General features: G+C 48.3%; 1 protein-coding gene across 12 annotated transcripts in view; it reads left to right on the top strand.

Annotated features, from left to right (window-relative positions):
• pde4d (phosphodiesterase 4D, cAMP-specific) overlaps positions 1 to 17,580 on the top strand; it is a 106,395-nt gene that overhangs the window by 74,160 nt on the left and 14,655 nt on the right. For 9 of the 12 annotated variants that reach the window (XR_014119954.1, XM_081707843.1, XM_035521852.2 and 6 more), the window contains 4 exons: positions 12,370 to 12,561; positions 13,427 to 13,463; positions 13,707 to 13,783; positions 14,154 to 14,203. Coding sequence is in view for 11 of the 12 variants with exons in the window: in XM_081707843.1 (XP_081563969.1) it covers positions 12,370 to 12,561; positions 13,427 to 13,463; positions 13,707 to 13,783; positions 14,154 to 14,203 (356 nt within the window). In the remaining variant the exon portion in view is untranslated. Of the gene's footprint in view, positions 1 to 5,236; positions 5,383 to 6,449; positions 6,472 to 6,930; positions 7,206 to 12,369; positions 12,562 to 13,426; positions 13,464 to 13,706; positions 13,784 to 14,153; positions 14,204 to 17,580 lie in introns of those variants that run through there. The other 3 variants (XM_081707845.1, XM_081707847.1, XM_035521854.2) reach the window with 3 other exon arrangements.

Genomic DNA, 17,580 nt, shown 5'->3' with positions numbered 1-17,580 from the left:
GTGTTTGAGTTCACCCTACCCATACTAACGTGCTAAACAAACACACAATCACATTGCTTAAAGCTTCTCAAGTTATTCATTTTAATGTCACAATTAGCCACTGAAGGAGTCCAAACCCGCCCTCCAAATTCATGCACGCTCAATGCTTAGCCTTCTGTAGCCTTCTTATAGTCCAAACCTATAGTTTGCTTAGTTATTGCCAGGCACATAACTGGCACAAAGACTTCTTTTATTCATTTTATAGATTTTGGTGTGCATGTGAAAAAGGTTTATATCAGCTTTAAGGCTATCTCTCTTAAAGCACATGCTCATGTCTCGAGGAGTAATGGGATGTAACGTTTGTCCTGTCGCAGGGCGTTGCTCTGCTGCCCTCTTGTGGATATGAGGTGCAGTGTTTGTCCTGGCTATTCCAGTACCTGACGTTTTCAGGTTGTGTGTGTGTGTGTGTGTGTGTGTGTGTGTGTGTGTGTGTGTGTGTGTGTGTGTGTGTGTGGTATATAATCAGTTTACTGGGCTATATCGACTTCAAATGCAAAAGTAGAAGCTGTGATAAAAGTAGCGGTTTTCCAGTTTTAGTAAAAGTCAAGTGTAAGGACTTCTGTACACCCTTATTGCCCTTTCTGACAGCATGCTTGCAGTTACATCGAATATAATTTAAGAGAAAAAGTAGCATTTTTAATGTTTTTAAAAGTAATATATGTGTATATATATATATATATATATCCTTGTATCCAAACAGTTGGAGGCCAGTAACTGGTTCCTTACACACAGAGCAAGAGAGAGAGTTGCAGTGGTAAGTGTGGACCAGGAGAACATGAAGGTTCAGATAGGAAATGACAGAGTCCAGTACAACAGACGTACCACATGAAAGGCACTTGTGATGTCGTTATGTAAGACAGGTGAATTCATGTGCAGCTGCGTGCTGGGCCATCCGGCATGATTCAGAACGCACAACTGAACGCATTAGACCCCAACAAAGCCAGTGAATTGTTTTATGTGCTAAATTGGCTGTAAGAAGAGATGACGTGGCACTGGGCCGGACGGGCTGGATAGATGATGTTCTCTGTGTACATCACTCTCAGCTCCCTTATTAGGCTAGAAAGCTCAGAACATGAATGTCTCTCACAAATGGCTATAAAATCAAGGTAGATTCTAAGAAATCAGAGTAGGGCTGCTTGTACGTGCGCACACACACACACACGCGCGCACACGCACACACACACACACACACACATGCACTTAAACTGGCTGGCATCCTGGAATTAAAGTCCCCTAATTGTTATTACTGCTTTCAGATATAGCCATGTACATTCTCTCATTCTTGTTCTCTCTCTCTCTCTTTCTCGCTCGCTTTCTCTATCTCTCTTTCACTCACTCTCTCCCCACACACGCGCGCGCGCGCACGCACACCCTCCCTCCACCTACTTGCACAGTTCCCTCTTTTTCTCCCACTCCACTCGCAGCTGGAGGCGAGGACCCAGGGAGACTGTCTCTCGCGCGCGCGCCGTGATTTTGCGTCCGTCCAGACGCGTGTCTCGTCGTCGCCGGCGCCGCCCAACCCCCTCCCCCCGCCCCCCGCCCCCCGCGCTCTCGCGCCGCCCGGCAATGAGTCTGCCCATGAGCTCGGAGCTCCGGTCCCTGGAGAGGGTGGTCCGCTACCGCAACGCCTGTGTCAATGGCTCTCCGTGTGCCATCAACCAACCCATTGACATCAAGGGGAGGAAGAGAGGGTAAAGCCGCCTTCCGCTAACGAGGCTCGGCGCTCGGCCGCGTGCCGCGTGATGTGTGTCTGAGAGTGTGTACGCACTCGGCCGGACGCGCTGCTGGCAGCTGACTGTGAACTTCTGCCTCTTGTTCTCGAGGAAAGGCGCGACACTTTCCCAGGTGCAGGTGTTGCCTTTGTTTGCCGGGGTCGGAGGTTTCTCCACAGCGTTCGTCGCAAGAGAAGGACCGGCCTGCACTGCTCAGCACCTCCACGTGCAGGTTCAGACGCTCTGTGCTGGTTAAGACGATCTGCTGCAGATGGCTCCTTAGTTTAAAATGACAGTAAAACAGGAATTAAAAGCAAGCAAGTTTTCTCCACTAACCCATCATTTGGAGGTAGAGTGGACGTGGGGTTGTTGATTGCTAGGAAGGCTCTTAAGCCCAGACCCATGGTTAACACTGGGGTCTCTCACAGGGTCTGAGAAACGTCTCTTCAGTGGCTATAATGACTTTTGCTCTGCTAATATTGGAACTTGTCAAGAGTTATAAATGTCCTACATTTGGTATTCATGCTCTCGTAATAACACTGTCTCAAAAGTAGATTGTATCGGCTCCAGTTCTGTTGTTTGCATGAGAAAACAGGCATGGGTCAATATCAGAGGTTCATGCTAAAAGTGTGTGTGCGTGCGGGTGTGCTTGCGTGCGTGCGTGCGGGTGGGTGGCTGAGTCTGTGTGTGTGTGTGTTTACGTGTGTGTGTGTGTGTGTTGGCAATGCGTATTCATAATGCTGGGCAACAGACTTGCTATCAGATATGTGCCCAGTGCTTCTGTCATTTAAACACACACACACACACACACACACACAGACCGAGAGCCATGCTCAAAAGGCAGTAAATGAACATGCATATACTCTGTGGAGTTCACAGCAAAAGAAAGGCCGAGCTGTTCTGTGCAGGTTGGCGGGGAATCTGTCTTTGTTTCTTGTTTGAACTGTGTGATTCGGAGACTGCTGGTTACTTCAACAATCATAGAATCATGTGGAACACAGTCACTAATCTGCAGTCTGTTTCTCAGCATATATATCCAGTGCAGGAGCTGTTGGAGCCTGTAATCAATACTGGGAGGTGCGAGTGCTATATCGTACAGCTACACAGATGGGAGCTGAACATATATGTTGTATGGAGATAAGCCTTAAGCCAGTAATGCACACCATCTGTTCTTTGTAACGTAGTTAGCGATGACAAGGCGATGTGTATTATCAAATACACTTTAGCTTTCAATAATTAGTTGTTACATTATTAGTATTGCAGGATGATGGACAATGGAGTTTGCTTCACTGCTGAAGGTGTATTATATTGTCATATTTAATCTTTATTTACTGATGATAAGGCCGATGTCCGGGGGGGGGCTGGGTGTCAGCGTGGATGAGAGAGAGAGAGAGAGAGAGGTGGAGACTGGGTGTCAGCGTGGATGAGAGAGAGAGAGAGAGAGAGGGAGAGAGAGAGAGAGAGAGAGAGAGGTGGAGACTGGGTGTCAGCGTGGATGAGAGAGAGAGAGAGAGAGAGAGAGAGAGAGAGGTGGAGACTGGGTGTCAGCGTGGATGAGAGAGAGAGAGAGAGAGAGAGAGAGAGAGAGGTGGAGACTGGGTGTCAGCGTGGATGAGAGAGAGAGAGGGAGAGAGAGAGAGAGAGAGAGAGAGAGGTGGAGACTGGGTGTCAGCGTGGATGAGAGAGAGAGAGAGAGGTGGAGACTGGGTGTCAGCGTGGATGAGAGAGAGAGAGAGAGGTGGAGACTGGGTGTCAGCGTGGATGAGAGAGAGAGAGAGAGAGAGAGAGAGGTGGAGACTGGGTGTCAGCGTGGATGAGAGAGAGAGAGAGAGAGAGGTGGAGACTGGGTGTCAGCGTGGATGAGAGAGAGAGAGAGAGAGAGGTGGAGACTGGGTGTCAGCGTGGATGAGAGAGAGAGAGAGAGAGAGAGACTGGGTGTCAGCGTGTGGCGTAATCTGCCATCACTGCTGCAGTCACCTAGGATACCTCCTGCTGGGCACACTACACTACAGAACACCCGTTATTGATTTTGCAGTGGGACTTTTCACTGGGGATAAGTTTTATTGATCAGTGCAGTATACCATATGCTAACAGTTATTTTAAAATGCTTATTTGTATTTTTGTATTGTACTATGCAGTATATTGCGTTTCATTTAGGCGTCCACTCCAATTAAATAAATCATTCCGAGGGTATGGGCTCTCCCAGCTGCCTGAGAGCAGGATGCTATTGCTAATTAGACACTTGACCGAGCACTTTTCTAAGCACTGCCGTTGCAGTGATATTTTGATATTTTAGGGTCTTTTGCGAGCCTGTTTGCTAGTCTCTGGCACCTGTTAAGCCCACACCCTCTGATCTGGGTCTGGCTGCACATGAGACGTTCACACGCATGTTCTCACATGTGATTTGTCAGAGTCGTGCATTCCAACCCTTAGTCATCTCACTGATTCTTTGTTTTCCCAAATTACTCATTTTTTTCATGCACAATTTTCTCTAAATTATACACACTGCAGAACAATTAGTAGAAATGTGTCGTGTATGAATGCAGTCATAATATCTTGTTGTTATGGTGCCACCCGGGCACGATCCCTATCTGACACTCACCTGGGAGAGTTTGTCGTAGACCTGCCAGGCCAAAAGGGTCAGTTACACGCCTGCCTGTAATAGATTTGCTGTGTTGAGGAGGCTCGCCTCACGTGACACTGGTCACTGATGACCGCGCTCACTTCACGGGAGCTTTTCATTCTTGAACTGAGCCCAGCTGGATCACCCCACAGAGGTCAAAGAGAAAGGTGTTTTAAACTAAGGATCACTGTTGGCCTAGTACATAAGTGTTTAATCTGCATCCTTACAAAAGGCGTTTTAAACTAAGGATCACTGTTGGCCTAGTACATGAGTGTTTAATCTGCATCCTTACAAAAGGCGTTTTAAACTAAGGATCACTGTTGGCCTAGTACATAAATGCTTAATCTGTTTCCTTACAAACAACTCTTAGAAGGAACTTGTGTCAGATGGGGACTTGTAATCTGAAGGTTGTGGGTTCAAGCCACACCACTATGAAGTTATCACTGTTGGGCCCCTGAGCAAGGCCCTTAATTCTCAAGTTGTGTTCCATCATAGTTGTAAGTTGCTTTGGATAAAAGTGTCAGCTGAATAATGTAAATTAATGGTTATTTTTTGTCTAGGAGCTTTTTAATTGTAGTGTGTTTCGAGGAAGTTGGCATGAAGTGTCCTGACTTGATGGCGATACAAACCAAGGTCAAAGCAAACAGATTTGGCTTTTTTCCTGCTTCAGTCAGTCCCAGTGGTGTGATGCAACTCTTCTGGAATATTTCAGCAGATGGTTCTGCTTCTCTGGGCTTCTTTAGTAGCCAGCAGAGTCTTTTGCGTCAGGAAGGGAAAACCCAGATTGGGATTTGCAGGGATTATAAGGGAGGTGGAGGGACCGTGACGTGGATGGGGATCTCATAGGAATCTGGGTCTTTGCAAGGGACCTGTAGCCTTGGCAGAGTATGCTAGCGCCCAACACCTCTCACGCCTTCTCCTGTAGCCTGGTGGCGTGGCATGGCAACTAGCTCCCAGTATGAACTCTCCTAAAGGCAAGAAGAGGAAACTCTACTTCAAGTCTCACAGGTACACACAGTCACGCGTGCTCACAGACGACACTGCTGATACACTGCTAAAGGACAGTAACGTTCACACTGAGTGAATGCAAACAGACACACGCGCAGAAACGTGCACTTCGCCATTACAAACTAAAGATATCTACATATCTTTGTATTGTTTGTTTAAATAAAGTTTAGTTAGGGAAAGAGACCCAATTTCTGTCTGACATTTGTTTTAGGACAAAGCAGTTTATGTTAAATTAATTCATGTGATAGTAATTTGTAGAAGCTATTCCCTTATTGAAACACTAGAGGGCGATATTGTATGGCACCTGTCAGATGAGTGCTTTGCTCATACAGTTGCCTACAAGCTTTGATACGTGTATTCACAATAATTGTGCAGAATCCAGGCGGCTTTATTGGAGTTTTGGGACATTTATTGTGTATTTGTTACATTTACACTCTGTACAGTATTCAAGAATTTAGCCTTCAGGCTAACTCTGAGTTTAATAATATGGTTTTTATTGTTTTTAACTATGGCATCGCATAGTTAGCATGTTATGACATAATATGGTCACCATGTTACTAGAAAACAGGTCTCAGGTGCAGTGACCTGGGTTTGGGGTTGATACCAGTTTGGGTTTGGGGATGAGCTCACCTGATACTGGTTTCCTACTACAATACAGCAGCTTAAACAACTGTTACATCAGAACAGCTGCGATCAGATGCTGACCCAGCGCTGAATGGCAGGACATCGTGGGTAAACATCACTGCATGCTGGTGAGCAGGCTGGGTGACACAGGTGGACTGTAGATGAGGGTTTTCCCTAAAGGCTCTTAATGGTCACAGGGGCTTAGAGGAGACACAAGGCCAGCGGGGGGGGCATCGTGTTGGTGCATGGAGGAACAAGTCCTGGTCAGACATGGTCAGACGTGTCTTGACAGTGTGTGAAATCGGAAGCTTGGCTAACGATTAACGACAGAACACGAGGCAACACGTGCTGCAAGTGAGGTGTTAGTGTAGAAAGTGAGCAGTAGAGGGTTTTGAAATCTCCATCTGAAACCACAGGGAGGCGTGGCTGTCTTCGAGCGGCGCACAGACAGACTCGGCAACGCAGGTCAGTGAAGGGGGTCTCCTGCGTCTTTGAGATGACGCAAACACTGTTCAGTGAGAGTGTTCGGCTCGGGGAGCGACAGTAGTTTTGTGTGGTGTGGGGCAAGCAGCTTCACTCTGCGCTCACACTACTATGGCCACTTCTCATCACACATATTGCTCTGTCTCTGCAGTGTCCATATTTGAAGTGGACATGTGAGAGCTTTCACACACAGATCCTGCTCATTCGCACAGTCTCCTTGCTCTGGCTACTGAAACAACACCCGCCCCCCGCCTTTACCCTGCGACACACACACACACACACACACACACACACACACACACAGTGGACTGCAGTACCATGACAACAGAAAAACAATACACTTACTCTCTAAGCGAGAAAGGGGGAGAGGGAGAGAGACAGAGGCGGAGAGAGTGAGAGGAAGCGAGAGAGAGAGAGAGAGAGAGAGAGAGAGAGAGAGATCAGATTGGATGGATCCTCTCTCACAGGAAGGGTGGGTGGGCAGAAGGTGCTGTTGGGCTGCTCTGGTGAGGGGTGGCAGTGTAGGAGTGCTGCCCCAGTGCGCAGGCAGTGAGCCCAGACCGGCTTCTCTCCGCGCGCCTGTGCTAGGTGCGTGGGGGGGGGGCATGTGAGGACTGAACCCAGGCGCTGTGTAGTGCGGGAACACAAGCGACCACCATGAGCATTGTGCTGAAGCCTCGATCCTGCTCCGCCAGCTCTCTGAAGGGTGCTGAAGGGTAAACCGGAAACTTCCTGTGTTTGGGGCTTTTTTTATGCAGCGTCCTGCGAAGTTCTTCTCCCTCACTTTGCTCTTTCAGCTGTTTTGTTGTTGCTTTCTTATCTTGCCTCCGTCAGCTGTCTGCATTCTCTTCTGTTCAACGTTTTTCATACCTGGCTACTTCCTCCAGGGTCAGGTCACTCACACTTAAAAACATTCCCTGCTCCTCTTTTTTTCCTGGAATTTTTTCTGGATTCCTGACATTGTCAGATTAGCCCCCCCCCCCCCGTTGCTCTATTTGTGCTACATTCTTTCTCTTATATAAGCATATGCATACTCTGTACTGAGCGTCTATGGACTGTCTACGATTGTGTTCACTTTTGACAGTTTCGAAGGTGAACTGCAGAACTCACTGTCAGTTTACGGAGTGTTTACTCTGTCCTGTGCAGTTAATGGTTAATTGTTTGACAGATGCTAATGTTGTAAGGGTGAACTATGCCACAGGTGTGTGTGTGTGTGTGTGTGTATGTGTGTGTGTGTATGTGTGTATGTGTGTGTGTGTGTGTGTGTGTGTGTGTGTGTGTGAGTTTCTCAGCCCTCCCAGGCGTCTGTGTGAGCGCTGCGACTGGGTGGGTGGTATTTTCGTCCTGTCGGTGGAGACTGGCCTTACTTGCCTGTCCCATCTTGCTCCTTATCTTCCTGTTCTGGAGTTTAGACAACGTGGCTTATGGGCGTTGCCAGTTACTCTAAACTATTGCGCTATTATAGCATCGCATGGTATTAAGTTGTCAACTTGTTTTGGAGTGCTCTGTGTGTGTGTGTGTGTGTGTGTGTGTGTGTGTGTGTGTGTGTGTGTGGCTGTGTGTCCACCACCAACTCCATGGAATACTATGTCTTCATTATCAATGAAGTCTTTCAGCTCGGTAAACATGAGTGTTCTCCAGTAACACACCTGCTTGTGCTTCGCTCTGCACTCTGCTCAGCTCAGTAAATCCAGAGTTTAAGGATCAGTAATAAATAAACAAAAATGACAACAGAAATGTTCATGCCAGTGAGAGAAATTGGCAGGCGTTGCACTAGACGCAGCAACAGGGTAAAATAATGACTTTTGAAAAGGTTTAAGCAGACCCACATGTTTCATACGTGTGCATGACGGGCGTGGTCCTGAATGAATGTAATTCTGTAGTTCCGTCCTGGACCGTTAGGTATTTCTCAGATAACCAGAGGCAGACTCCTTCTAGGCATCTGATCCTAGATCAGGGGTGTGTTTGTATGAGTCACACCCCGCGCGCTATGCTGAGGTATCACTGACTGCATGTGTTGGTGGACTGGTGCCAGTATGTAAGTGTGCATGAGCCCTCAGCCTCTGTGGCATTTTTGGAGCGTCGATGGTCTTCCCCTGCCAGCCCCTTCGCACGCAGCCGAGACTGCAAGTGATCGCCAGCCAATGCGGACCCAGGGTGTTGACTCGGAGCTGTTCACTTCCTGATTTTCTGATTTGTACATTCAACCGAATATGACTTGGCATCATATTCGAACCGTGACTGTGAAGGGGTTATGAAAGGATGTTGTGTTCTTCTGTTCCTCTCAGCCTTAGCAAGCTGTAAAGTTTTGGGAGTGGCCCGTGTCCCGTGTTCGCTCGGCATGTTTCTTCCCTGTTTCCTGCCCTCGGGATCCAAAATGAGAAGTGGGTGGGGTAGTGTTGTCCACTGCCTAGTAATGCCCCGTGCTCCCTTGGCCCCTCCCAGCTCATTTGCATACTGGTCCTAATGAATAATGATGTGGTTCTGAGCAGCACTGCTTAAGGCTAAATGACTCAGTTCAGTGAACCTGGCAGGAAGGACCAGTCTAGCTTATAGACCTACACGAGTGCAGAGCAGAAACACAGTGCAGTCGTTTGACCAAGGTTTGTATTTGTCAGAGTAACCGTTTTTAAAGCTTATCTTTGTGCAAAGTTATACTTTTACATTTTATTGGCTAGTCTCTGACAAAAACAGTGATTTGTGTTACACTTCTCATCTCCGAAGTTACTGTTATAGTATTTGTTTATTTGTGGTGTTTTATTTTGGTTTGTTTTTAAAGAAACAAACAAAAAGACAAAAACAAACATAAAAAATAATATCAAAAAGTCATCCGTTGTAGCAGCTGCTGTCTGGGTTCAAAGAATACAAGGCTCTATTACTGTAACTACCCATACATGTTAATTACTGTAACATCCCAGAACTTGTGTTTCACCTCAGGTTGGCATCAGGCTCAGGTCAGATGCACGCTGTCACACACATTTGCTGCTGAATACATAGATAGTAAAGTGAGTGACCTCCTAGCCTCACCCACTAGTCACTATCCTTTAGTTTCCCATAAATAGTCTACATCCCATCATGGCCATTCTCATAAATTAGAATTTAAGTTTTAGCATCATAATGAAAGAAGCAGTCTACACAGTGTAACATGGTGTATGTCAGGCTTAGACAGCACTGTAATGAAATAATTTTGCTTGTTATTGTCTGCATTTGTGTATATCAGAGAGAGAGAGCGCAAGGTGATCGCACCCATAGAACAAGCAGTGCTGTGTTTATGGGCAAATGAGCCTGTGGATGTGGGTGTGTGTCAGTGTTTATATGTGTGGTTTTGTATTACGTATATGTGTGGTTTTGTGTGCGTGTGTGTGCGCGTGCGTGCGTGTGTGTGCGTGCGCGCGTGCATGTGTGCGTGCGCGCGTGCATGTGTGTGTGTGTGTGTGTGTGTGTGTGTGCGCGTGCATGTGTGTGTGTGTGTGTGTGTGTCAAATTTTAGCTTGCAGTAATCTTTGGTCAAGGATCAGATGGAGTCTGTTACTTATTGCTCACTTCAAGCTGAAACATACCAGTGGGGAGAGAGAGAGAGAGAGAGAGAGAGAGGGAGGATACCAGAGGAGAGAGAGAGAGAGAGAGAGGGAGGATACCAGAGGAGAGAGAGAGAGAGAGAGAGAGAGAGAGAGAGAGAGAGAGGGAGGATACCAGAGGAGAGGGGGAGAGAGAGAGAGAGAGAGAGAGAGAGGGAGGATACCAGAGGAGAGAGAGAGAGAGAGAGAGAGAGAGAGGGAGGATACCAGAGGAGAGAGAGAGAGAGAGAGAGAGAGAGAGAGAGGATACCAGAGGAGAGAGAGAGAGAGAGAGAGAGAGAGAGAGAGAGAGAGAGAGAGAGAGAGAGAGAGGGAGGATACCAGAGGAGAGGGGGAGAGAGAGAGAGAGAGAGAGAGAGAGAGAGAGAGGGAGGATACCAGAGGAGAGAGAGAGAGAGAGAGGGAGGATACCAGAGGAGAGAGAGAGAGAGAGAGAGAGAGAGAGAGGGAGGATACCAGAGGAGAGAGAGAGAGAGAGAGAAAGAGAGAGGGAGGATACCAGAGGAGAGGGGGAGAGAGAGCGCCTGGCCTCTTTCATATTTTGCTACAACCCAAACTACCAGTTCTTGGCTTTAAAGGCCCACCCTGATGTGTACTCTGAAGGCTTCAGTTTAGGGCTTTAGGGTGAAAACTTTCTCCTGCGGGATCTTTACTCAAATTATTGCTTCTATTGAAATGTTTCATGCGGGTGGTATTTAAGGAATTGATAGTCCAGTAGGGGTGTATCCCTTTAAAACACTTTTACTCTTGTTTATAACTGATGTTTCCATAGTTATAGTATTTCATTTATAGACAGTATTGCTGGCTCAATAATTTAGGTTGAATACATTGAAGTATACATGATAATGGATCACTTTTAAGTTTGGTAGCTTTTCTGTGGGTAAAAATCCTCTCTCTAGTTTCCCTGAGGTTAATGGAGGCTTCCTTTTAAGAAAACGGTAAATAATAAATAATCATCTGAACGGAAATATAAACCCAAATGTTCAACTTTAGTGATTAAACTGTTAGATGTGGTGATTTTAAGGCAGATGTGTGCTGATAATCTGCATCCAGTGTGCAAAGTGTTTTTGTTTTTTAGCACACTGTGTTCAGGCAGGGACATGCTATAGCACCTAAACATATTTCACATACGCGCCATCACTGATAACAAAGCTGCTTATTTATTTGATTTACACACACACACACACACACACACACACAGACAAGGAGCAATTCATTGGTCCTGCATGCAGATGAAGGGTCTTGCGTAAGCTGTAGCGTCAGACTGCATGGACTCCACGGGGACATGCCTAGAGACCAGTAGCTCTTTGACGTGTCCTCCAGCAGATCTTCCGAGGGCCTTTGCTGCACCCGCCCATAACAGCCAATGAGCCGGCCCGTCAGCTCTTAGATCCCGTGTTTTGTTTTCTCAGTGCCGATATGGCGCAGAGCGTCCCGCACGGCCTTCGTCCGGCGCCCGGGGCCGAGAGGATTAGTCGGCATTAGCCATTCGCAGCCTGTGTTGTCCTGCGCGCTAATCCCTGTGGCAACAGGCCTGAGGTCTGGCATTGAGGTCAGCGGGAGGCGGAGAGACATCATGCCACATTGGGCTCTACGTCAAGCCCGAGGGAATCCCAGGAACTTTGGGATTGTGCTAATACTCCCTGGATATTATGGGCTAGCCCAGCCCTGGTAGCCATGGTGAGGGGGATCATCAGGGAGACACAAGGTGGTTGTGAGGCAATGTGTTTTGGTTTAGAGAAGCCTATCTATTAAAAATCAGTAAACATAACAGTGCTGACATCTCCCACAATATTTGGTTACATAGGAACGTAACTTTAGTTTTGATTATGGCTTCCTCACTAGAACTGTCAGCACTGCTCGGTTTCCCTGGGACTGTACCATATATGAGTGTGTCTAGGAAAAGGTCTATAGGGACTTTTATGCCATATTTGGCTCACACATATTGCCATTACCACACCTGCAGCTTTGCTAAAAATAGAAAGTTAATGAAATGACCTGTGTAGGGCCCACATAGTCAGGCTCATTTTGTACTGTGGGTTTTGTACTATGAGTTGTGTAGTGGTTTTGTATTGTCGTTTGTGTATTGTGAGTTTTGTACTGTGGGTTGACTGAAACTGTTCACTTCTTCTGTGGGTTTGTCTCCTGCCTGCTCCTTGGCCTATTGTTTTCTGTTATTTGTGGAGTTTACAGGTACACGTGTTTCTTCTCTGACTGGTGTCTTCACCTCTGACTGGTGTCTTCAGCTCTGACTGGTGTCTTCACCTCTGACTGGTGTCTTCTGCTTGTGTTGTTGTTGCAGTTTTGATGTGGATAATGGCACATCGTCTGGGCGCAGTCCCCTGGACCCGATGGCCAGTCCGGGTTCAGGCCTCATCCTGCAGGCCAACTTGGTGCACAGCCAACGGAGGGAGTCCTTCCTCTACCGATCCGACAGCGACTATGACCTCTCACCCAAGTCCATGTCCAGAAACTCATCCATCGCCAGTGACATGTAAGAGAAACACCCACACGGCGTCAGTCACCCAGGGAGCACCCACACGGCGTCAGTCACCCAGGGAGCACCCACACGGCCTCAGTCACCCAGGGAGCACCCACACGGCCTCAGTCACCCAGGGAGCACCCACACGGCCTCAGTCACCCAGGGAGCACCCACACGGCGTCAGTCAGTCACCCAGGGAGCACCCACACGGCGTCAGTCAGTCACCCAGGGAGCACCCACACGGCGTCAGTCAGTCACCCAGGGAGCACCCACACGGCGTCAGTCAGTCACCCAGGGAGCACCCACACGGCGTCAGTCAGTCACCCAGGGAGCACCCACACGGCGTCAGTCACCCAGGGAGCACCCACACGGCCTCAGTCACCCAGGGAGCACCCACACGGCCTCAGTCACCCAGGGAGCACCCACACGGCGTCAGTCAGTCACCCAGGGAGCACCCACACGGCGTCAGTCAGTCACCCAGGGAGCACCCACACGGCGTCAGTCAGTCACCCAGGGAGCACCCACACGGCGTCAGTCAGTCACCCAGGGAGCACCCACACGGCGTCAGTCAGTCACCCAGGGAGCACCCACATGGCGTCAGTCAGTCACCCAGGGAGCACCCACACGGCGTCAGTCAGTCACCCAGGGAGCACCCACACGGCGTCAGTCAGTCACCCAGGGAGCACCCACACGGCGTCAGTCAGTCACCCAGGGAGCACCCACACGGCGTCAGTCACCCAGGGAGCACACACACAGCAGCAGTCATCCAGTAGGATGTGTGTTTCTTTGCCATTTAAAAATAATCCCATGTGATTATAACCAAGAGTTTATGGTGCATTGGATTCATTAACTGTCCACTGTTTCTCTCACTCTGCAGACATGGAGATGACATGATTGTAACCCCTTTTGCACAGGTAAGTCGGTGCCACTGATCTTCTGTCCAGCGTTGTAAATCTGTCAAGAAGTCATAGCTTCATAGGTTTGGTGTGAACGTAGTCGACTGAAACATTTCAAACTACTGCTAACAGGACTCCAATTTATTTTGTTTCTCATTGGTACTTACCTTAAAAATACACTCTCACATTCATGCCAATATCAACCTTTTTGTTTTCCGCAGTACTTATAGCCTGATGACTGTCTGTCTCCTCACCATGCAGGTCCTTGCTAGCTTAAGAACTGTGCGGAACAATTTTTCAGCGCTAACAAATGTACAACAGGAAAGATCCTCCAACAAGTAAGTCGATTGACCCGTCCAGAGTCCTGGAGCAGCAGGACGTTCTGTGTATCGGCGTGTCAGAAACGTGTCAGACAGTCGCAGTTTTGATAATGACTCAGAAAGCAGAGAAGGGAGAAGATGAGTTTAAGTTAGCAGTGTGACTGTGGAGGAAGCTTCTCATCGATGGCTTAGCCCCTATACACGTTTTCCAAGTGAACGTAGGCACGTGTAAGTGTTTGACATCCGGCGTGACTGTGATTTGACTCCTGTTGGCTCTGAAGCCAGAGAACATGAGACGCAAATGTGCGTTTGTTTTGGTTTGATTTATGTTTTGCTGTGCCCTCTCTAACTGAAAGCATCGTAATTGCTGGTGTTTCTGTCCCGTCAGGAGATCACCCATGTGTAATCCTCCACCCATCACAAAGACCTCCTACACAGGTGCAGTATCTTCATATTATCCTTGGAAATTCTGTCAGACTTCCTGTGTGTGTGTGTGTGTGTGTGTGTGTGTGTATACTGTGTATGTGCAAGTTAGTTAAAGGGCCATAGTCCGCCTCAGGCTGCGCTGAACGATGTGCAGTAAGGCGACCAGCGGTTCAGACTTGGCTTCTAAAACCGGTGGGCATACGGGTGGAGGACGACGTGCGGTTTCAGGGAGGCATGCAGTTCAGGATGCAGTGCTGCAGTGTCTCAGCAGGACAGCCACCCGCAGTTTATCAGACCACTGCCTGCAACGCGCCTGCACGCGCGCCATATCACCGCGCTCCACGTGGCACGCTGCCAAAGCCTGCACACCAAGCAGACCTCATCTCATGCTCAGTCCTCACTGTGCTCAGTCCTGGGAATGCTCGGAGCTCATTCCCACTGCGGAACTATTAGCATTTTGGTAACTGCAGAGTTCTGTTCTGGTTACACGAGTTTTGTATGCGTGTGTGAGGTCCCAGCAACGCACCATAATCATGGAACGTAGCAGTGGTTGGAGTCAGGCCCGTGTAACCATTCAGAGAAAGATAACAAAAAAGTGGGCAGAAAACATAACAGAAACATATTTCATAAATAAAGTAAAATAAAAAACATACCCCTATTCACATATTCTCGGCTACTGTAGGGCACTTTTCTACCCGAGAGTGGAACTAATCAAAACTGCTCATTAGTTCGGCAGCAGGGACTCACTGCCGTGGACGTGCCTAGAAAAAAAACTTTACTCCATAGTTTCTATAAGATGAAAAGGCGGAGGCTTTATGCCAATCAGACATTTGCTTTTCTTAGTATGAGCAACCAATCAAATTCTCTCCATTTAATTAATCAGTGAACTATCTGGTGCAGCTTGTAAATTGGTGATGGCTGTGCTATTGCAGATGAAAGACAAGATCTCATCTAAGACTCTGTTCACTTAAATATCATGATAGAAACGGGTGCCAGTCAACCAGCAGATCTGTGATTAATGATTAGGAGTATTAACAAATGTTTATGATCAAGTGTCATGACGAGTGTTTAACATGATAACACTGGGATACTAATTTAGCTGCCTTTAAGTGGTTTACATCGTAAGGACCAAAACAGGCTCTTTCTCAAACATTCCACACGGGACTAAGAAGAGAGGCGTCCAAGAAATGAGCTATTTCAAGGGAAAACCTTCCTCCAAATAACATATTATGGAAAAAATGCATACATGTACCTTAGACGCGGCAAAACTGTGTTTTGAATTTCTGTTCATGGCGACGTCCAATAATAGTGACCCTTTCCAAAGAGCCGAATGCAGTTCTAACATTAAGACTCTTTAAACATAAGCCACTGCTGCACACGGCACAGAGCACTGATGTGGCTAACGTCCTGGTGTGACAGCAGCCCCGAAATACCTCTTCACCGATCCAGTCCAGGATTTCCATGCAGCCCCACCATCTGCGGAGCCAGCGGTCTCACTCAGGCGGGTGTTTGGTGTCGCGCTAAGCATGAGAAGAATGCCATTGACGTCAGAGCGGTCCCTTTCAGAGAGTGACACCCCAGCCTCTCCACAGCAGAGCGAGAGCGAGAGTTAGGTGGAAAGAAAGTGACAGGCAGAGTGGAAGGAATAATACAAGCTTTGTTAAATGCGTGTACATGTGACAGACTCCTCATATGTCAGGTTAGCAGCATGTCTTAAAGTGGGAAACATCCTCACGTGCACTGACACGCATGTAATGCTAAACAGAGCAAAAACAAGCTTCGTTGTAGCCAGCTTCCACAGTGAGGATGCAGCTAAGCACTATAAAGAGGGTTACAAACCCTGTCACTCATTTGTGCTTACTAGAGAGGACTTGTCTTAGATGAGAAGAATTTCATTCAGAGCTATACGCCCAGACTTCAATAGATTAGCCTAATGGATTAGTAACAAAATGCGCAATTTTGTTTTATTATATGGAACCAATGCAACATAACTCTACTGTGTGTTACTCTTACCGTAGAAGCCAATTTTATTAGAAGGTGAAATATGATCTGGTGAATTTCTTTGAAAGTCTCAATCGCGTTGTTTATTGCGTAAGACGTTTTTCACAGCAGCTGTCTTTCATTGGCGTGCCATACTGAGTGTGGTTGAGATGCATCCGAAGAGATGAATTGTGCCGGAGCTGTCTAAGCATGTGGTCTGCTGGGATGTGCCAGCAACCCTCTGCTGGAGCAGCCCAGTAGAAGCCCATGAAGGTCTGGGCTATACTGGTTGTTCACAACCAGGCAGTACACAAAGCGTATGCTTAAAGCATCTTTGGTTTGCTTTTTACCGAGTTTGAGCGTATAGACAAGCAGTTGGTTTATGAACTTTATGATTTACGATGATTTATGATGCCCAGGTTTGGAACTAAACCGATTTTTAGGACTGGTTGCCTTAATATTGTGCTGCATTCTGATGGTGCTTCGGATGTGACTGTCTAGACTTGGTCCTAACTCCACTTCCAGTTTGCGGTGCACGGCACTAGCATGCCACCCCGGTCCAGGTTCTGTGGAGTCCGGGCCATGGTTTAGCTGCAGCCCGCCTGCTGCTTCCCCAGCGCAGCGCTGGCAGCCTTCAGGCTTCTGTTTCGGGGGGAAGCTCAGCTCACGTTCGGCTAGCGACGCGCTACGGCCACCCCCCGCACACGCAGGGCATCCGCCGCGCTCGGGAGGAAAACACACACAGCAGACAGCTTTTATCCTTTTATTGCTCACACTCCATTTATTTATTTCATTTGTTTGTTTGTTTGGTTTTTTTTACTATTATTTATTTATTTTTCTTGTGGCTCTTCGTCCTCCGCTTCTGTTGGAGTCTTAGAGACAGAGAGGAGGCCAGTCATCTGTTGCCGTGGAGCTCCACGCACGGCGTGCGAGGCCCTGCTGCTCGAGCGTCATGCCTAGAGGGCGGTGCTGAGGGCGCCCGCTCGCGGGTCTCCGCCTCCGGCCGGCCAGGGATGCGGCCCCTGGCAGCCCGGCCGCTCCACCGCCGGGACTGTCTCTGCGCGCCTAACGGCACGCTGGACCTTAGAGCGCTGGATCGGTCACCGTGAGACAGCCGCCACGCATGCGTGCGTGTGTGTTTGCGTGTGGGTGCGAGTGTGTATGCCTGCGTGGTCCCTGTGTGTCTGTGCTTGGCTCCCTTTGTGCGTAGCGCCCAAGGACAGACTGCTCTCCTGAGACTTCGACCCTGGCCCGTGACTGCACCAGCGCTGGGATTATCCCTGTGGGGCGTTCACTTCCTGCTCCCCCTGGTTCCTGCCATCTGGATTTGCTTCTGTCGGGACTTTTGGCTCCCGTTCGGAGCCCCCTGAAGTTCATTGTGGAGGGCCAGAGCGCAGCATGAAACACCA

The sequence above is a fragment of the Electrophorus electricus genome, chromosome 25 (assembly GCF_041902795.1).
Source record: "Electrophorus electricus isolate QZ-2024a chromosome 25, ASM4190279v1, whole genome shotgun sequence".
Classification (NCBI taxonomy): Eukaryota; Metazoa; Chordata; class Actinopteri; order Gymnotiformes; family Gymnotidae; genus Electrophorus; species Electrophorus electricus.
Note: the sequence above shows the minus strand (reverse complement) of the source record. Positions and strands in the feature narration are given on the sequence as shown.